Source organism: Corvus kubaryi, unplaced genomic scaffold (assembly GCF_017639235.1).
Source record: "Corvus kubaryi isolate FWS band 111438036 unplaced genomic scaffold, C.kubaryi_AGA036_p1.0 37300, whole genome shotgun sequence".
Taxonomy (NCBI): domain Eukaryota; kingdom Metazoa; phylum Chordata; class Aves; order Passeriformes; family Corvidae; genus Corvus; species Corvus kubaryi.
In genome coordinates this window covers 2,123,762-2,144,888 of record NW_024581093.1, presented here as the reverse complement: position 1 = coordinate 2,144,888, position 21,127 = coordinate 2,123,762, and the positions used below count along the sequence as shown (strand labels likewise).

Sequence of the window (21,127 nt, the reverse complement as noted above, 5' to 3'; positions counted from 1 at the left end):
AGATATTGCAATAATTCAATTATGCCTTCTACCAGCATCACTTATTGCCCTGGGCATAGGATAGCCATGCACCCCTATGGATGCAGCCATCACCAGAGGGAATTGCTCCACTTGCAGTGAACGACTTTAGCCCTACTGTTGTGTGTGGATAAGATGCAGTTTAAGAGAAAATGGCAGTTATTTCTTTTGTTCTTGTGATAACTGCTTTTAAATCATCACACGTCATCAAATACCTGGCAATTGAATTACACTACTCAGAAACCTGCTTTTTTTAAACTTCTAATTATCACCAGTGGCTGTGATCATAAGGACTTGTGCCTGATGCCTGAAATTTCTTCACAAGAATGCTTTGCACTAATAGTTGGAGCCATAAACCTGCAGATGCTAAACAAGAAGGTCAAGGCTGTTCCTCTTCTTTTATGTCTGACTGGGCCATTCAAAAGTGAACTTGGTAAGACAGGAACTGCTCTGTAGTGTTCTCCATAAGTGAGCGACTGAGGTCGCTTGTGTTTTAGGTTTCACTGAGCTCCAAATGGGAGGATAATGTGGATATGAGTGGCATAAATGATGTCCGGGAGTTGTCCTGTGACAACACAGCCCAGCAGGGACTGCCAAGAAGATGAATATCCAGAAAAGGTGAGAAAAATATTCTTCCTACTATTGCCAGAGAAGTTTTTGCTAATCCTATAAAAAATATACAATCCCTTGCTTAGATTCCAACACAGACTGGAGGTAGAAGCATGTGAGGAATGGAGATGGGTGGCAGGAAGAATTCATGAAATAGTTGTGTGCAGGATGAGTTACAGTTCCATCAGTGTTATAACATCAATTTGCATTTTTATGTGAAGACCATGACCATCTGTTGAAGTTGAGTCTCGCAGAATTCTCACTTCTTCAGTGCACAATCCATGGACTGTAAGGCACAGACCCTGGTTTTTCCCAGATAAATGTCGAAGCTGTGTATCTGCAAAAATAAAGGCCAGTAAATGGCGTCTGAAGTAGCCATTCATCTTTAGAATTAATTAGTTGCTCCAAGTCCAGATTGCAATTATATGAAACAACAAAAAATGGAATTAAATTGGGGAGATTTACCGTGAGCAGTTGTTTCAGGTTTGGGTTTCAGCAAGAGCACAGACAAGGGAAATATCAGCACAAATTAAGGAGGAATACCCCAAGGAAAAATCTTGTTTGTTCTGTGCAACCAGCCATGTGATTTGTCACCTCGGAGCACAGGAGACGGGGCATGGGTGGGAGCTCCTGGATGTGCCTGTATCAAGGTGCAGGTATTAAAATTGCAACAAACTGGGGAGGTGTGTTTGTGAAAGGAACTGGAGAATCCTGTGGTGTCAGACAAAGCCCTCTGAGCAGTAAAAAATCAAGTCACAGGTGGATCAGGTCGCAGTGTTATGGCAGTGATTCATTCCTCTCTGGATGTAATGAAGGTGTCTGAGTGTGCCTTTCACTAATTGCGGCACAGCTGCCGATTTCAGATGGTGCTTGGAGGAGATCTGGGTGGAGGTGACAGTGACCTGCAGGTGCTGAGCTCTGCCAGCATCCAAAGGTGACACTTCAGTCCTTAGGGAGTCACTTTTCCACGGGCTGAGCTGTGGATGTGAGCTGTCCACAGTTATCATTAAATGAAGAGAGAAGCCTGAGGAAAATGACCTGTTTGAAGGAAAACTGGGATAAATTCTGCTTGAAATGCATGAGTGCAGTTCTGGGGGAGAGGAGAGCTGGCAAAATGATGCAGAGCAGGTGACAGGGACCTGGAGCTGTGCTCCCTGCTGGGACAGCCTTCCCAGCAGCCGGGTGGAGGCTGAAGCCTCTGTGGCACAAAATGCTCTCCAGCCCAAATGCTCCCTCCCTGTCCCCTTCTGTGCCTGAAACAACTGTACCATGGGGCCACCTCAAACCCTGTCAGCCCCCAAAACCCCGCTTGCACCTTAAGGGATGACTCTATGGATCAAGCAGGGATGGGATTGCACAAACACAGCCATGCAGGGTCAGTGCATCTCCACAGGGATTCCCTCTCAAACTCCTGCTGGCAGAGCTGCTTTGGGATCCCCAGACCATGCAGAGGCCAGGCACTTGTGCTATCCCACTGGGACCCTGTACCTCTGTGGCTGTGAGGGAGGTGACCCTCTCCAGTTTAACTCTTCATTCCTTTTCCCCACCCCTCTCTTTCCCCCCATAAGAGTAATCCCTGGCTTTACTTCCCAACTAAATTCCCTGGCATGAATTGAACAGGTTTTGTTACTAAGAAGTTTTTCATAGCAGTAGAGATATAGAGGGAACTGCCCAAAGCACAGTTACTGCTAGAAAACCTTTAGGAACCTTAACTCTAAACAAATCAAATTCTTTCCCTTACATACAGAGCTTTTTAAGGCACACCTTGCTCTTTTTTCAGGTTCCCATCATCATATCCTGGCAAGCTTCAAGATTAAATCCTTTGGCTCCCACTTGTGTGCAGCTATTGACACTTGGGCATGGATCAAAGTGAATTTCCACAGCTTTCAGGTATAAGGAATAATTGGAAGATCTTTTTCTGTGATTGTCCACAGGGTATAACACTCCTCTGCAGACCCATTTTAGAGTAGATATAGAATTAATCCGATGCATCCAGCAAGGCTCCTCTCTGCTCAGCAGGGCTGCAGCTGGGGTAAAGCAAAGGCAAACAGGGCTTAGTGTCTGTATCTCGATAAGTTTTGTAGTTCTGTTTCTTCCTTCATTCAAGGGGAGGCTGGACAAGCTTCTGGAGGAGAAATTCAGGGGGAATTATAAAATAGACAGCCCCCACATTTGGCTCAGCAAGCGCTGAGCAGCACTCCTGATGTCTCTAAAGTCCCATACCTGCAGTCACACATATTTACACACGGGTATGTAACAGCTGCCTCGCTCTCATGGTTCTGCTTCAGCACCTGCCTCTGTCTCCATCCCAGGCAGGATGCTGGGCTGCTTTCAGCCTGACTTCACGAGTCCATTCCCATCCTTCAGGCACTGGATGTCCATGGGGATGTCCAAAACCCCACGTCCACTCCTTCTGTCCCTCCCAGTGTCATGCACAGCCTGACTCATGTCCCCTTCCTTGCTTTCTCTGTGCTCGTGTAATTTCTGAACCACCTTCCTTCCCTATTCCACACCCGAATTTATTTTTTCCTAATGGTCACATCTTCCCTCTCCTTCAAAATCATTTTCGGAACACCAACGTCACCTTGGTTTAATTAAAGCCCTGAATGTTTATCATGTCATTAAATCATTTCCTTCGAGTGAGCTTCAGATGAAGTTATCACTTTGTCAAAACGTGATGCAAACCCACAGCCGGGGGCACGGTGGGAAGCACACAAAGGGAGAGCCCAGTCTCTTGCGAAGTTTGGGTGAACTGTTTGCAAAAATCTGCCGAGCCCACCCCTCCAAGACCTTCATTTTCCCCTGCGGCAGCTGTCATCTGATCCCACGCTTTGGCTTTGAATGGGGCTCTCGCAGGATGCCAGATGTTGGGAACAAAGGTCTAAAAATAATCTTTCCAAGTAATCTTCCCGTCCATCACTCAAGCAGAGCGCGAGCTTTGTGTGAACATGTGAGCCGAGAACCTGATCTAACTTAAAGAAGTTCAACAGCAGCTCCCGGCTTCTGCCTTTGGGCTCCTTTTACTTTTTCTTTCTTTTTTTCTTTTTTCTTTTTTTTTTTTTTTTTTTTTCCGCCCCGCTTTTCCCTTCCCAGAAGCTGCGCAGGGAAAAGCGGCTCTCCGAGCGCTCAGCCCTCACTCTCCCTCCCTCCACATCTCCCTCTCTCCTTGCCAAGCCTCGGAACCGCCTGGATCCCGAGAGCCGCGCTCCTTATTTCATCTCTCCCTGGAAATATGGATCCCAGGCTGCTGCCAGAGATGCATTTCTGTAAAAAGATCTTCGCTGCAGCCTTGTGTGTCTCGGTCCTGCTGCCGGACCCGGGCTGTGCCAGGACTCTCTGGAAGCGTGCTCTGCTGAAAATGACGGAGAAATACGATGTGAGTGAGGGTGGGGGGATTTTGGGGGAGGATTTTGGGGGGAGCTGGGGATGCTCGCCGCGAAAGGGGAGTTTTCCTTACGCATTTTGGGATCAGGAGTGTTTGGATCGGTGGCTGTCTCTTTCTAACAGGATTCCTTAAGTTTTCCCAGGCTGCACGGAACTTTTGCCACCTAGCTGCTGCAGGGGGAAGCTTGGGAAGCGCGCTCGGAGCAGGGAGAGGGCTTTGGAACGGCTTTTCCTGGAAACTCCCCAGGGCAGCAAGGCAAAAGTGACCGGGGAGAAGGGGGATGCAAAGCCTGCAGGTCCGGGGATAGGTTTGGTGGGAAGAAGATAATGGGATTTATGGCTTGGAGCAGGGAGGGTTCCCTGGCCAGCTCCTGTGCTGCCTTTTGGGGTAACTTTGGGTGAAATGTGTCCAGCTCCCCGAGATAAGGTGTGGTGGCATTGCCCAGGGTTCTGTAAATCCCTGGAGCACAGAGACCTCAGACCCCCAGTGCCCATCACCTCGAAGGGTGGCGATCCCAGAAATCCGTTCCCGTGGCTGTGCCGTGCCTGGCACATTCCCTGCGAGCAGAGCTGCTGCCCACGCCCTGGCAGACACTCGGTGGCACCATCTGTGCCTGCCTGCTTTTGGCAGCCTGCAGGCTTCACAGGGCACAGAGCACAGCCACCGCTTCCAAATCCACTCGGAGCACGAGTGCTGGAGCTGGAACCGGGGCAGCAACAACTTACTGGGAGTGGAGGGGATGGCGCTGGGTCTTGTCCTGGTGTGTCTGGGCCGAACAACTGCTAGAGATGGCCGTGGAGGAAATGGAAATGAAAAAAGGAAAATTATTTGATAGCTTGACTTTTAGGACTTGTTGTTTAAAAAGAAGAAAAGTTATAAATTTGAAATTTTTACTTGATCCATCAAAGTCCCCTTAGAACTGACCCAAGGGTTCTGCCCCTTGAATTGCCTGGGTGCAAGTCCCCACCAACCTAATTTCTTATGTTCAGGTCTGATTGCATCTTCCAGCTGCTGCTAGCGCATAAACAGCACCTTGGTGTCACACGCAGATTCCTCCATCTGTTTCCTGCAGCTTTTAATTCAGAAAGGATGTTTTTATGCCCATGACTTTTAGAGTGATGTTTGTGCATGGCTAACACTTGGTTTGTGCAATTGCTGACTCAGAATTGTGACACACATCCCTTGCCTCTGATGAGTGAGCTCCAATTCTGTCTTGTCTCCTTGAAATTTTGCAGAAAACATTGTGCTGATATTTGAAAGGCACCTCAGGATTTTGTAAGACGTTTTCTTCATTCTAGCCTCTTTTGGGACAGGGAATACTCTGATTTGCACTTTAATTGGAAAATGGTGATAAAAGAGCTGCATTTCTTGCAAAATCACTGACTGGAAAGTGCATTTATATGGATGTTCTTCTGCCATGTTTCAAAGTGAAGCTCAAATTTAATAGGAACTATTAGGTGAATGACCCAGAGAGATAGGATGGGAGCAGAACAGGAATTTACATGTTGATCTTCAGATAACGAGCCCTGCCCAGGCGGAGAGCCGGCTCCCCTGAGGACATATCCTCTTCTTTCAACCTGCACTTCTTCAAAGCACTGTTTTTCCTGGCATCCAGGTGCTACTGATCTGGCAAGCTCAGCTAGAATCGCTCATATTGACAGAAACATTGATCCAGGAAAAACAGAAAATACTTTTCTTTCTCCTCTTCAAAGCCTTGTCAGGGGGAAAGCGTCTGCTCTCCATCCTCTTCTCCACCAGGAGTGCGTTCTGGCAGCCCCTCTGGTTTCTCAGAGGGGTGTTTTCTCTCCTACCAAATGCTGAGTGTTCCCTGCAGTTGGAATATCAGAGTCTGGGGGTAGAGCAGCTGATCTGTGAGTCACTTGGAGGGAGGGATGGCACATGGAGGTGCTTATGGGACATGGGCCACAGACATCCCTGTGGGAGCCCCGAAGGACACGGGGGAGGGAGCTGAGCAAGGGCTGTGTGGTCTGAGTCCAGAAATTCTGAGGCTACAGCAGGAGGAGCGTATCCAGAAAAATGCTGGGTGCAGAATGACAGGAAGGTGTGAGGATGAGGAGCTGGCTTGTGGTCTGGCCAGGGGATTTTCATTCACCCTGAGGAAGGGTGTTGGTTGGCAAGGAGGGGTCAAGTGGGAATGGAGAAGGGAGAAAGGGGGATTGCAGCGTGGAGAAAAACCTGGCAGTCACAGTGGGATGCTTGGCTTCTGGCTTTAACAAATCCAGGTATTTTACAGCCAGAGGGACACTTGTCAAGTTCAGTGATTTGCAGCTGGTGGTGTGCAGCCCCCACACGCCAGGGACTGTTCCCAAAGGGCAGAGTGAGGGAGCCACCTGGGAGCGGGCTTCAGTTCATTACAAAAACACCCATCATGTCTGCTGGGAAGAACTGGGCCAGCCTGGATTTCATTCCACTGTCAGCTGCAGCAAGTGTTTCAGAAAAATCCCAGCCTTCTTTTAAAGTTTTCCAGAGATGAAGAATTCCTCACAGCTGCTGTAATGCTCTTCCAACAGTTTATTTACCCTCCAGCCAGCTGCCATAAATCAGCACTGGGGTACCCTCTTTGTGCCCCAGGTCAGCACAATGAGATTTCTGGCCCCCATATCCTGTGAGCAGAGCAGCCTCAGCCTCCCCTTTGGAACCTGCACGCACAGAGCCCTTTTTCAGTGCTCCCTGCTTTCCACCCTTTTAATCACTATTGTGCATCTTCTTGGAGCCCACCCCAATCCTGCAGCATTCTTCCTCCTGCAAACAGCAGAACCAAAATGACAATCCCAGAGCCAACAACAGGAGAAGATTATTCCCATTGCTTTGGTCTTGTCCTTCAGATTGCTTAACCTGCCTTCAGTCTGGTGTTTGCCACTTTGATCACCAATGACGTGTGATTCTCCAGGTCTTTGATGGAACTATTGGGGGATTCTAAATTCTCCCTGCCTGTGTATTTTTTTTTCAGAGGAAAGGTGCTTTATGGCCAGTGTTTGGGAACAGCTGCCAGGGCCAGAGCTGGTGGTGGGAGGGTGAAATAAACCTCATGTGTCACCTCAAGGGGCTCCATGCAGAAAATGAATTAGCAGAGAACTCTGCTTTGACACAAGCTCAGAGACCAGTTCCAGGCACAAATAACAGGACAGATCTGGGATTTTGGGGAGGAAGACTCATCCCTCAGTTGCTGTTGAAATTGTGGCTGAGACTGAGTGATTCCATTCAGGTTGTTCCTCATCCTTGTAGACTTCCAGGGTTCTTCAGCTGAACTCTGAACTTTTCCCCTTAGTTTGTTTCTGGCTATCTCTAAGGCAGATATTGTCATTAAATGATTTAATAAGTCTCTCTGATGTAATAATTCAAGTCTTGCATTGGAAAATGTTCTTAAGGAAATTTTGACGGTCGTCACAATTTGTAAAAATAATAAATCAGAGCCAAACTGTGAATCCTGGGAGAGCTTCTAAAAAACCTTGTAACCCAAACCTGGGGACATCCTTAAGCAGGTTATTTTGGGGATTGAGGGAATCCTGTTTAATGCACACAGAAACAAGGAGCAACGGTTTTATTAGACCAAATAAGCAAAATATTCTTATTTTGAAAGAAATTAGTTCTGAGCAATAGGTGAGCAGAGAAATGGGCAGGGAAGTCAGGAGGTACAAAGTTATTTGGCTGCAACAGTTACATTGTTCCCCAACGGAAATTTCATTTATGGAGCCAGCTGTTCATTGCAATTTTGGCTTCTTGGTTTCTGAATCATCTCTGCAGTAATTGTTTGGCCATTTTTTCACGTATCCATTATTTGCCAGTATTATTTTGGTCACATTTCTGTCTGCAGATGACCTTTCAAATAGAACAGTAGACTGTGGCCTTCCAGGATGAACACTCCCTCCAACAAGGAGACCTATTCAATGTTTGGAACTGCACAGATTTATTGTTCAGTGCTGCCTTATATCCCAAAATTATGCCTGGTCTGAAAATTTTCTCTATTTAAAGAGAAATATATTTTATCCAACAACACCCAAAAATATAAAAGGGTTTTTTTCACTATCTTCAAGTTTAAAGGATGTTTCAAATTTTTTAGAGTGTTTGCAGCTTTTGAGGAGTGGGCTAATATGAGAGCTTGCAGCTTCAGCATGGAAAACATCATCAAAATTGGGTTTTTCCAAACCTTTTTAGTGGTTTAAACAGCCTATCAATTCAGGGGAAAACAATGTCACAGAAGGGTTTTTAAGGAAAAAGAGGAAATTTTTTGCTGGTATTGGGAACAGGGCAGGAGACTGTCATTAGTGATAATATCAGAAATTCTCTGTCTCTCTGACACTCCATCTCTGTGCAATGGCCTCTCCTTGGTTTTTGGGAGGATCCGTGTGGGAACAGGCTGCTGTCAAAGGCACAGATGCTCCAAAGGAGCTATTGGGGGTTTCAGCAATAAGGATGGAGCAGGATGTAGGTACAGAGGGATATTAATCTCACCTCAAATTTCTCCATAGCCTGGTGGTGAAATTTCCTAGAAACCCCTGGGGGACAGTTGCACCATGTTTTTCCTCAGAATAACACCCCCAGTTTCTCATCACTGATTTTGGAACACACCAGTGATTGGGCCACATGTGTATTTATACACATTTATTTGTATTTATGACTCTTAGCAGCCTGCTCGTGAGGCCATGGCAGCGCTCACCTCACAGCCCTGGCTTGATGCTGAGCTCTTGTAAAAGTGCAAATCCAGATTCCATCTTTTGATTTTATTAGAGCTTGTAAATGGTTGTTAATAAATCTGAGACCTGAGTGCCCTGAGCACTTTCTGCTGCCCTGGGGAGCTGAGCTGGAGCCCAGAGGTGAGCGAGTGGTTGAGCCACAGGTGAGAAAGGAGTGGGCTGGGGTGATTCACCTCTCTGCTGCAGGGATTTGGCTTCTTGCTAAAACATTCCCAGTGTGAAAAATATCTGAGTGGTGCCTCATAGATATTCCTGCTAAAACCCTGTGCCTGTTAATCCACTTTACACCTCCCTTGTCCCATCAGTGTGCAATGAGCAGCTCTCCTTTCTGTGTCACTCAAACACGGCCTCATTTCCTTCGGGATGAAGCTGGCATCACTCTCACAGGTCTCACCCACCCAGAATGTCCCATGTTTTAGAAATGGTCTCCAATTTAACAACCCAGAGCTCCACAGGGTGGTAAAAGGCTCCCCTATAAATTCTGGTCCAGACAAGGTGATGGAGGTGGAAGGAGCCCACTGAGGAGAGAGGTGCTACCAGGGGCATTTGTTCCATGTCCCAAAACAACACAGTGCCCTCATTTCCTGCTTCCCTATCAAAGTGTTTTGGTGTCCTCATCATGAGGATGCCTGGAGTCTTTCTCTCTGTTTCCCAGACAAATATACAAGACTTTAAAGGATTATTTTCAATCTCCTAATTTTCATTGCAATAATCTCAGTTATAAAACGAGTTCCACACACTCATTTAGTGATTGGTTGCTGTTCCCAAAGCACTTCACTGGGGGGATCATACAGCTCTGGGAGAGCTGGACAGTTAACCCACCTCTCTGACGAATCCTCAAAAAACCGCTTCGAAACCCCTTTTCCTGCTTCAGCTGGCGGGATGTTTGGTCCTCACCTTACGCCAAACCTGATTTCCTTTTCTTCTCTTTGCAAGGATTATGAGTACCCTCTTCATTCTCACAGTTCCCACTACCAGAAGAACGACCGGTGCCCGCCGCCGCCGCAGAGCCTCCCCGAGCGCGCCTGCGAGGTGCCCAGCTGCCGCTCCGACTCCGAGTGCGAGCGCCACAAGCGCTGCTGCTACAACGGCTGCATCTACGCCTGCCTCGAGTCCGTGCAGCCCCCGCCAGGTACAGCGGGAGCAGTGGGCAAACTGGGAGAGAGAGGAGCTTGCAGAGATGGGGGAGGTGGTGGTGGTGGTGGTGGTCATCCCCATGTGCGTCGGGTGTGGGGTGGGAGGCTTGAGTGCGAGTTGGGGATGGAGCTCAGTTCCACCCTTCTGGTTTCTGGGGGGATGATGAGTTAAAAAGGTGTCCAAGGCCAGCTGGTGTTGCAAAATTTCCACGGGGTCGAACTGTAGAAGTCAGTCTAGGCCAGTTCTTTTCCTGGGAGGGCATTTTCTGTGCCCCGTCCCTGGCAGTGTCCAAGGACAGGTTGGACGGGGCTTGGAGCAACCTGGGACAGTGGAAGGTGTCCCTGCCTGTGGCAGGGGTAGAATGAGATGAGATTTAAGGTCCTTTCCAACCCAAACCATTCTGTGATCCTGTGTTTCTATATCAGGAAAAGAAGTAATCCCAGCCTGAATTAGTGCTGACCGAAGTGAGGCAGCCACCTCATCGTTCCCTGCCATGGGAATGAGAATGTGGAGCAGCAGCTGCTTGGGCCTTTAGGACACCAAGTACTTGTGGCCCTGGGTAACATCCACGTCTCCCTTGCCACTGGGACAACAAAAGCACAAATATAAGTCAAAATCAGATCCAAACATCAGGCAGCCTCCCCACAGGCCCCTAGAAGAAATCCATTACTTTTCCATAGTTCTGTGCCCTGTGGCTGCTGCATTTTGACACTGTGATCTCTTGTTTCTGTCTTCTGCAGTCCTGGACTGGCTGGTTCAGCCCAAACCCCGCTGGCTGGGAGGCAATGGGTGGCTTTTGGATGGCCCAGAGGAAGTCTTACAAGGTACAGGACATTTCTCTGTCTTCTTTGCAACATCCATAATCACACAAAAGCCTTGGAGAATAAATCCCTCATATACAGAGCTAGCCCAGGATGTTGGGCTGCTGGGGCTGCTGGTGTTTGTCTGGAGTTTCCATGGGAATAAGTCCGTGTGGTGCTGGGGGCTGGTTTCTGGTGCAGTAAATAAATTACTTTTTACGGATGGGTTATCCAGCAGAACACTAGGAATGCTGCAGGGAACTGGGCTTGTACCCATTCTTCAAAGAATTAAAGATATATCTTTGTTTTAGATAAAGGCTTTGTCATTGTACACGTTTTCTGCCAGCTTCCTGATAGACCGTAGGTGGACTTGGAATGGGAGATCCTTTAATCCAGAGCGGCCTCATCACCCAGATGCCTTGGGCTGGGGCTGTGGCTCTTGGATCTGAAGGGTGCCTTGGACAGGAGCCCTGGCAAACTTCTGCAGAGTTGTGTCAAGCTCACGTGAACCTGGAGCATCTAATTTTGTAGATTGATAATGAGGTTGTGCTTCTCAGGTTCATTCCATAGGGAAAGGGGTTTTAATTAATTTTTTCCAATACCTAGAATTGAAATAAGGAGGGAGTGGGGGGGTGGGAAGAGAAGTTTTCTTCTATGAGACATTCCCAGATGTATGGACACCTGAAGTTTTTGGGTTTTTCATGGAAATGTTAACCCAGCTTTTGATCAGCTTTAGTCAGATATGGGAGGTACAAATAAATTCCCCTCTTTGGTCTTACACAGATGGTATCAGACTTGCTGAGCCTTGACTTTCATGTATTATGGAAACTCCAAGTTCTTGAAGAGAAAATTCTGCCTCCAGCTCATTGGAGCTGCACAGCTAGAAATAAGATAAAATAGGTTCCTCCTCATCCACCCTTGTCATGCTTATATTATTTGTTCCTTATCTGAACACCTTCATCTCAGCTTGAGGGAGTAATTAGGGAGGTGAGAACCATCAGTCACGGCATGAGAATTACAGCAGAGGTCCTCGAAATTAAAATCCTGCAAATGAGAGGGTGGAGCAGCCCTGTGGAGTCTGTACATTTAATGGCCACAAACACTGCCTGAGTCCTGCTTTACCTTCCCACTCTGTGCTGCCCTTGCTGCCTGTCCCGGGTCAAAGTGGTGAAACCTCTGTTTGGGACAGGGGTGGCACTGCCTGACCCCGCAGTGAGTCACAGCTGAGGTTTGGATTCAGCAGCAGGTCCATGGGTGTGGAGCAGAGAGCAGAGCAGGACACTGCCAGCTTCCTGCTCACGTTCCCAACTCCTCAGCCAGCCAGAGCCCTGGCTGGGACGCACTGACCCCTGCTTGGAGGGGATAGCTGCATGGAGGGGTCACCAGCAGCAGGGTGGGCAGCAGTGGGTGGTCTCCAACCCCAGGCTCACGCAGACCCTGCACATCAGGCTGTGGGGAGGGTGTTGTGCAGGGATTGGGGCTGAGCTGTACCAGGACACTGGTCAGGCTCTGTGTGAGGTGTGACTGGGATCACCCACCTGCACAGGGCGGTCTGGAGGGGCCAGCCCCGTGCTGCCCTCGATGGGAAGGAGTCTGGGGTCCTGCCCAGGAGCAGGGGCTGTGTGGTCATGTTCAGGGTGGTTGGTGACCCTCAGGCTTCTCTTGCAGCCGAGGCCTGCAGCACCACTGAGGATGGGGACGAGCCCCTGCACTGCCCCACGGGCTACGAGTGCCACATCATCAACCCGGGCAACGTGGCCGAGGGCATCCCCAACAGGGGCCAGTGCATCAAGCTCCGGGGAAACCCAGGTCAGTGGGCTCCCACCTCCCTCCCTCTCTTCGTGCATGCTGATGTGTGCAGGGCAGAGCCAGAAAGGAAGGGAGCAGGACACCAGGACACTCTGTGCCAGTGGGGCTGTGTCAGCTGAGCAGGGGGTGACCTGCATGTGCTGTTACTACGCAGCACAAAAATTAGAAATATTTCTGTGTTACTGCACACTTCAATAAGAAATCTGAGTTGTAAAGTCCGGTTTTGTCTTCTGACTTTGCTTTCTGCATCCAAAACTTTGTTGCCTTTATTCTGCTGACACATTTGCCCAGTAAAGGAACTTATAGAAGCCAAGGTATTTTTCAGAAGAGCTCATAGAATGTTTAGGTATTCATTGAGTAGTAAGATATGTACATTGGCACTGAGCTACAAATCACCTCAGTGTAGAGACATCAGTTTTGCCATTTGGTCACTGTAAAAACCAGGGGAAGCATCAAACCAGATCTCTGAGCTGCTTCCAAAACAGATTAAGAGTTTTTCCATGGTTTTTGGATCATCTCTTTTATAACTTTTTCTTTAATAACATTCATAGTAACCAATGTAATGTAGTACTGTGGGGGTCTTAGACATGAAGTATTTCTAAGGGCTGAAATAATTATATGAATGGCAATCAGAACAACCTAGCTGGAACTTGAATTATGTAAAATACTAATAGATGGTCTGAAATGTTACCCAAATTTAATTTCATTTGGGAAAGCCTCTGATTCCTTGACTTGTAGCTACTGAAAAGATTATAAAATGCTAGTGGCAATCCCCACTCTTATGGCAAGTGAGTTGTGTCCATAGAGCTCAGTAGTCTCAGCAGTTTATAAGAGGTTTATAGCAGCCCAAATTACTTCAGCTACAGAGGACTTTTATTTTCCTCATTGTGAGGTTATTGTGTCCGTATCTCTAATTTCTCTGTGCTGTACATCAAAGGTCAGAGCTTAACACAGAAAATGAAGGCTGACTCACCATGTACCTTCTTTTCCAGATGGACACAATCTGAGGCATAAGTATTACAAGGAATATTTTGGTAAGCTGAAGTGTTCGATTTTATTATTAAGCTTTATCATTCCTGCAATGCTCACAAGGAATTTGCTCCTTATGAAATGAAGGTTTGTACACAGAAAAAAGAGATTCTTTAGCCCCAGCTCTCTATGCCTTGGTCAGATGATGTAATTTTAAGATATGCAATGTCCTGACTGTGGACTCCTGAGAATCAGAATTTTCAGCTGTGACAGAATGAGTTAAATGGTGCAGCCTTCTTCCAGGGGAACCACCCAGTCCAATAATCTTTTGTTATTTTTAAGCATATTTTTGGAGCTTTGCTCTTGGCCCAGGACTCCTTGCAGCTGAACACAGAGCTCTGTCAAAAGCAGGGTCTTGTACTGTGGTAAGAGATAAGGGATGGCTGGAGCCCAGTGAACCAGTCCCTCGATGTTCCCTGAGAGGTGTCAGGTCCCTCTCACAAATCCAGGTCTCAGAGAAAGCAGGAGCATCTCCCAGACCTTTCCTCACAGCTTCAAAGCTCCTGGTTTCTCCCTCTTGGATCTGGATCAGACTGGAAGTGACATTCAGGTACAACTAGAGAACTAGATATCTTTGATATCAAATTTACAAACAGCCAAATCTGGCCAGTTTGGCTGATAAAACCATTAAAGGATTCCCTTTCCTCTATTCCAGTGTGGGCTATCCCAGCTCTCCAAGAGAACTGCTGAATAATGGGACCAATAAAACTGCACTGCTGAGAGAACCTTGAGAAACCATTTGCCCCAGCCTAGCCTAAAACCTGACTTTGCTGATCTTTGTTTTACAGGGAGCAATTCCAACAATGTGGTCGGCTACGTGAAAGACCAGCAGAAGCATTTAGGCTAATTGAAGGTCTGCCTGGGTAAGTGCCCTGTGAATAAAGGGAAAGCTGGGTGGAAATAGCTGGTGCTTAGAATTCGATTATTCAGAGAAAAGATTGTCTGAGGGTGATATTTCCTCTAAGCAAAATGCTGGAGTAAGGACAGCACTTAAAACCCTCCACAGGTGCATGAAGCACTCTCATTCCACCAGACACACCTGATTTCTTCCAAGAACCTTTGCTTTGTGGGTATTTAGAGGATGGAGTGACTTTCAGGATGAAAAATAAATGCTGCAAAACTTGATGTGCCTTAAGACTTTTTGGGGGCTTTTCCTAACGCAGGTGTAACTGGTCCTGCCAGGCAAATTAAAAAGCTGTTTATTCAAATTATTGACGGCAAAAAGGGGTCAGTCTTGCAAATACTTCAGCACACGGGGGGTTTTATGGGACAATTTTGTGTGTGTGAACAGTTGTGCTGAGCACTGGGACCCTCTTATGTGAGCAAAGGCACATTTATCTGGCCAGAGGCAAGCCAACAGCAAAAGCTCCATCCATTTTATCAGCCTTGCATTAGGCAAGAATGAAAATATTTATGATACCAGAAGTTCTGTCCCAAGATGGTTTTCTCAACACTTTCGGCTTCACTTTAAAATTAACTTGGGCTTAGCTGGGAGCTATGAAAACAAAGCAGTTCAGTGTCTTTCTGTACCTACGTCAGGCTGGCTGTTGAGATTACTCAGCTACTTAAGGACAAGTTCTGTGCAAACATCCCAGGAAGGATAAATATTTTAATTCCTCTTTTTTTTTTTCCTTTTTCTGTTTGGTTTTCACCCAGCTGGACCACTCTGTCAAGGAATGCTTTACCCAGCAGCTTTCCGGTCCCACATCTCCACAAGCACATCCCCAGCATCCCCCTGATCCCTGCCCATCACTGACAAAAAAATTTCGTTATCCAAGGAACAGGATGAGTCCAGATTTTAACCCCATCAGGAGGGGGAGAAGTGTGATCCCCTGAAGGAAACCACCCTGGTTATCAGCTGCCCTTCTCCGAGTGAAATGCAAACACCTCCAAGGGACCCCAGTGAGCCACAGTGCCATGATCAGGCTGCTGACACAGAGCCTGCCCTTTACATGCTTGTTGTGTGACCAATTCAGATTTCAGGCCCATGAACACAACCCAGTGTTACCACAGTGATGTCCGAATTCTGCCTAAATGTCATATCTAAGGTGCTTTAAAATAGGTGAGACTAAAGAGGTTCTCTGGATCAAAGCCAGTGCCTGCCTGTCTTGAACAACTCCTTTAAAGAAGCCTTTTCATCAGCTTAAAATTCAAAAAAACCTGCAAGTTTCTTCTTTGCCTGTTTACATCCAGGTTTTACCAGGCTTGACATCCACTCTAAATGGCTAAACCTGAAGTCTTAAGAATTTGAGGAAGTCTAAGCTAGGAGCAGAACCAGCCTCATAAATGTTTTTAGGTTACTTTCCTTTTCTCAGTCTGGTGAGCTGCAGATTCAGAGTTAATAATGGAACAGATTCCTTCCTGCAACATCCAAGCAGACTCACAAATGCATGCCAGGCTTTGTAATGTGCTGGTTTTAGCCAGCACAGCTAATACTCAAAAAAAATCTGTGTTTTTGTACCTGCAAAACCTCAGCAAGAGGCCTGAAGTCTGGATAATTTGTTAAATGTATTAGAAAAGCAAATCCAGGATAAATGTGTGTGATGACAAGGATTGTCTGGCAGATGGGCCACTGCTCCTCAGGACTCCTGTACCTTTGTGTTGGCTTCCATAAATCCTTAAGGCCTGGTTATTTGTATTTGGGCCTCACAGCTTCTTTTAGCTGTTTAGCATTATACAATGGAAAACACATTTTCTATTAAGGTTTTCCTTTCCTGTGGCAGTCCTGAAGGGACAGTTGCATTTATTGTGACAAATCAGCCAGAATTGTTTGGCAGAAAAGCCACATTTGCTCCATGGTTTAGTCCACATCCCCATCTGCATGCATGAAATTAGCATTTTAATTTGCACAGTAGTAGCACTGCATATAAATATGAATACCCACTTCACAAGTGCAAGTGCCTGCTTCCACTCACAAAATACAGGATTCTCTTTTTTCCACTCACTAAATGGTTTAAGCCAAATCCAGGACACCTATGAACCTCTTGATACTTTGCATGTGACGTTTGCAGCTGGAGAGATGGAAGGTGCCAAACTGCTCTTCTGTTTCCTATTCTAAGCACAGTCCTGGGTGCTTTACAGAGCAAAGGAACAGCTGAAGGGCTCCACATTTTCCTAAATATCTTCATTTGCTGAACCCACTTTTTCATGCCTTTTGTTTTTTCAAAGTGCAAGGAGTTAAATTGCAACACCACGTTTGGACAGAGCTGTTTGTAGAATTTTATCCTGCACAGCTTCCTGCAACGAGATCTGAATTCCTGCTCAGACACAGGAGCCACAGGATCAGAGAATTGTGGACTGGTTTGGGTTGGAAGGAGGTTTAAAGCTCATCATCCTTCACTGGACCAGCTTATCCAGCCCCGAATCTGTATTTTATAGTTCCAGTCTCTGTTTAGAGCAGAAACTTGCCACTATCCTCCCTCCTCAGTGCTGCTCAGTGAAGTGAATTGATTTCAGTGAAATGGATTGATTTTGTTCAGCCTTTCTTTCTGCAGAAAAAAATCAAATTCTGATTAAATGAGCAAAGCCCTCCAATGATCACTGTTGAGCCCCGAAGAGTAAATGCCAAACTGTTCTGTTTTAAACTAAAGAATCCAGTACCTAAAACCTTGTGAGGAGCTAGTTGAAGAACTGGTGTTGAGCATTCACAAATTTGAAAGATTAAAAAACTTAAAATCTCAACGTAATCTCTCAAAGCAGCCCAAAATGTGCTTGAGTGGACACATTCACTTCAGTGTCCGCGTTTTTTGTGGCTGCAGAAACACGTACCTGTCCACCTGGCTGGGACAGTACAGGAATTTTTTGCTTGCAAAAAGAATTTTTAAAAAAAGAAAATTGACAAATTAATAATTTGATGATGAATTTCTGTTTACTGGCTGTTATCAAAGCCATCACTCTTCTTTCATGGTGCTAAAATGTTCAGGAGGTTTTTTTTTTTCCGAGCTAATTCAAGTTATTAATTGTCAAACTCAGAAACAAAAGCCACAGAAGGGACTTGTCAAAGTGCTGTGTTTTCAGCAGTGGCATCCCTCAGACACTGAAATGAAAACACAGAGCAGGTGAGTTGTCCTCAGCTGGTCTTCTCTCCAAAGACAGGTGCTTTACCTGGTGCAGCACAGTCGGAAATGACTGGTGTAGGTTGTTTTATTTAATACTTCCATTAACACTTTGCAGCATGTTTGGTGCTATGATCACCTTCCCTTGTGTCACTGAGTGCTGACAATGCCATGGCCTCCCCCATCCCCGAGGATCTGGGAAGCCCCAGGTGCACAGACACGTTCAGGTTCTGCTTTGGTGCTCAATAAAAAGCGACCAGTCTATTTTTCACTTGTTTCACTTGTGTCTTGTTGATGTACCTTCAGCTCTGGATTATGGAAAAAAGGACAAATCTTTTAAATTTTTAGTTGTTGGGAGAACTCACCTAACACAGGCACAGGGAGACAAAAGTCATTTTGTCCACTGGAAAGGAGGTGACAGACCCCAAAACACATCCACCACCCCTGCCCCCTTCCAGAGGGGGTCAGACCCTCAGTTCTTGGCCCTGCATTTCCACTGCCCACAGAGGAGCTGGTGGACAGCACTGTGGGGAGGCTGGGGGTGGTGCCTCTGGAGAAGGTGACCCTTTGTTTGACCAGGCACTGTTGCTGCCAGTTCAGGTGCTTTGGGCTGCACCAGCAGCTGCTCAGGCAGCTCTGCAGGAGGCTCAGAGGGTGAAGAAACCACCCAAGGCAAAGGCCAGAGCTGGGCTGTGCCCACTGCAGGACAGAGCTGGCAGAGCAGAGAGGTTGGGCCGTTTCCAGGCTCCACCATCCCACCTGCCCCACCCACAGCAGTCCTGCTCTACCTGCTCGTCAGGAGCGGGCAGGAGTCCTCCTTCCCTGCCTCCCTCCTGCCCTGAAACCAGAACAGGGAGAGAAACTCCTGGAGCTGAGCCATGGAGGGACAGCAGCGGGGGCTGTCACTTTGGACGGGTTTGGAGGGGGTTGAGATGACCCCAGCCAGCACCATGTGCCAGGGCAGCTCCTCACTGAGTCAGGGAAGTTGTCCTTGGGATCACTTGGACCTCTCATGGCAATGGCCTGTTTGGATGGGGAGAGCACAGGGGGTGTGCACATAACTCCTGTCTCCTGCTGGGAAGGGTGATGGGAACCAGGAACCTTGGCTGGCAAGAGAATGATTTGTCTGGTGAGCACCAGCGAGTTATGGTTTCATTTCAGCTCGTTTCCATGCCAGTGCAAGCAAATCTGGTTTCTGCTACTGTAGCTTGGTAGTGATCTCTGTGGAAAAAGCACAGCGTGACCTGAGGCAGCGTCTGGAGGTGACACTGAAGTGTTGTCAGTGCTTCCCAGAAACCAACAGCTGGATCAACAGAAGGACTCACAAAATAAATCTTCAGGAATTCTATACCTACCTACCAGAATAATATAAAATAATTGCTGTACTTCTGACATGCCTGGTTCAGAGATCGGTGGTGCAGGAGTGTCTTGGTCACCTTCAGGAAGGTTTCCATAGTTTGATGAGCAGTGAAGAAGCCCACGAGGTTTGTGCAACCCATAAAAGGGTTTTTGCAGGCTGAAGGTTTCTCTTTGCTCGTGACACAGCAGGGATTGGTTCATTCAGGGGGTTATTTTCTTCTCCCACCTCACACTGGCTGCATGGGCTGGATTTCCCTCTGGAGGTGAGGTCAGATGAGCTTTGATTGTCTCTGTGTGGCAAAAGGATTCACAGCATCATTCAGGATCCTTTGAAGATAAATTTTTATAAAAACCTTTTTCTGGTGAGTCTGCAGAGGTAAGTCCTATTTCTTACCGTTATTTTCTCCTTGTTGCTTTTCCATGCGGACAAAATAGCAAGAACCACAAGAGAAGCTGTGCAAAACAAAAAAAAAAAAAAAAAAAAATGTGCAAAACAAAACATGCAAAACAAAAAAGACCTTTAGAGAGTTTCCCAGACAGAGATGTGGATGCTGGGACTCGTTCCACCCAGCCTGAGCCCCCCACCAGGTGATCACCCAATTGAAGCACTGGAAACTGTGCAAAAAGAAACCAAAAGCTTTAATTAAATTCCCCCTTCCTTCCTCATTACACACCTGGGGTCAGAGCTAAGGATTTTACTCAACCTTTATGGGACAAGGTGGAAAAGAAGCGTGGCTCTAAACTCTGTTCTTTGCTTGCACAACCAGGAGCAGCAGAAGTTCTGCCCAGGAAATTCCCAACCCAAAAGTGAAGTGTTTGGAGTTTTGGGTAGCAGCAAACTCCATTCCACCCATGCAGCAGAGTTTTTTTCCCTCAAGGTGGCACAAGAGGAACAAAAGCGCAACAAGCCCCGGTTCTGGCAGGGGAGCAGGTGAAGGAGCTGTGAGTTTTGAGCTGAAAGCAGCACCCTTCCCTCACAGCAGCATCATATTTTTGGGCTCAGGGGGTCTCAGAGAATGGCTCCTTTGCTGTGTGTGTCTTCACAACAGATATCTTCTATTTAAAAGACAAAAAAAACAGGGTTTCCAAATAATCTACTTAGAACTGGAGCTTTATTATCCAATTAAATAGGAAATACTGTAAGGGCAATGTAATTGGGCTGCGTGTTATGTTTTTGTAGTGTGAAAATGATAGAGTGAAGAAATACAACTTGTATTAGTGTTGTTTTCTTAACATTATAGTGTTGATTCAGTTTATTCCCAGCGTTTTCTGAGCCATGGGATAGCAAAATACATTAATTTTTCATTACATTTCCTAACATGCAGAAATCAACAGCAGCAAGAAAATGAAACTTGAGGCCGTTCAGCAATTTCTCAGAGTGAGTGGCAAACAGCAACTTTTTTTTTTTCCCTGCATTTATTCCAATTCATCAAATACAATTTCCCATAACAGAACAGAGGGAACATAAAGATGAGAGAGAGGGATGTGGTCCTGAGCCCAAACCACGCTGTTCCTCCCCAGCTGCCAGTTTGCTGGATAATGAACCACCATGCACCGATTGTTACAGTGCATTGTTGTGCTCATCAACTCGTTTTTCTCCTTTTCCATGTCCTGTTTGTCTTGGAATTTCTGTCAGTCCCACTCAGTGCATTGTTCCCCCTCCCTAACCCAGGGTGTGGCCTCTTGGCCGTCGTGTGGATTCTGGATTTTGGGCTTGGAGCTCCATGTGTCTCTACAAGCAGCAGGTTTGTGCCAAGGGGGTGATGTCAAATAAGGAAAGCATCAGCCTGTTGCTCAATTAGCCACAGTGGCTAATGAGAGCCACGCTGGGGCTGCTCAGGCCATGGACACACTGTGCACAGCACAGCCCCGGGATGCTCCTTGTGGGCAGCAGCTTCATGGATGATGAGTGAGGATTTGGGGATGAGAAAAGCAAGAGCAAAACCAAAGGGAAATTTTCTCCCCACCTGCCTAGAGGGGGAAGATGTTTTCCACCACTTTTCTGGCAGAAACACGAGGATTTGGAGTGATTCTAAAACTGTGGTGACTACAAGCACGCTCAGGTGGGCAGGAGAAGGGATTCCCTGCCAGGCAGTGCTGCTGTGCCTTGTCAGGAGCTGGCAGAGCCAGCTGGACATGCTCCAGGTCCTTGGAACAGCTGCACAAGGCGGGGACCAGTTCAAGAGCATAAATGAGCTCAGAGAGGTTTCA

General features: G+C 47.0%; 1 protein-coding gene across 1 annotated transcript; it reads left to right on the top strand.

Moving 5' to 3' along the window:
- The first annotated feature begins 3,342 nt into the window (after window positions 1-3,342).
- Window positions 3,343-17,828, top strand: WFDC1 (WAP four-disulfide core domain 1). The gene is made up of 7 exons (XM_042027113.1): window positions 3,343-4,003; window positions 9,664-9,859; window positions 10,605-10,688; window positions 12,333-12,473; window positions 13,466-13,507; window positions 14,291-14,365; window positions 15,159-17,828. The coding sequence occupies exons 1-6, from the start codon at window positions 3,860-3,862 to the stop codon at window positions 14,347-14,349; spliced, it is 666 nt and encodes a 221-aa protein (XP_041883047.1). The 5' UTR covers window positions 3,343-3,859; the 3' UTR covers window positions 14,350-14,365; window positions 15,159-17,828.
- Window positions 17,829-21,127: the final 3,299 nt, after the last annotated feature.

What these genes read in the sequence shown, in the direction of transcription:
- WFDC1 (XM_042027113.1), top strand. Translation starts at nt 3,860, where the DNA reads ATGGATCCCAGGCTGCTGCCAGAGATGCATTTCTGTAAAAAGATCTTC. An exon ending in AAATGACGGAGAAATACGAT is followed by an intron (nt 4,004 to 9,663) that starts GTGAGTGAGGGT and finishes TCTCTTTGCAAG; the next exon opens with GATTATGAGTACCCTCTTCA. An exon ending in CAAGCTCCGGGGAAACCCAG is followed by an intron (nt 12,474 to 13,465) that starts GTCAGTGGGCTC and finishes CTTCTTTTCCAG; the next exon opens with ATGGACACAATCTGAGGCAT.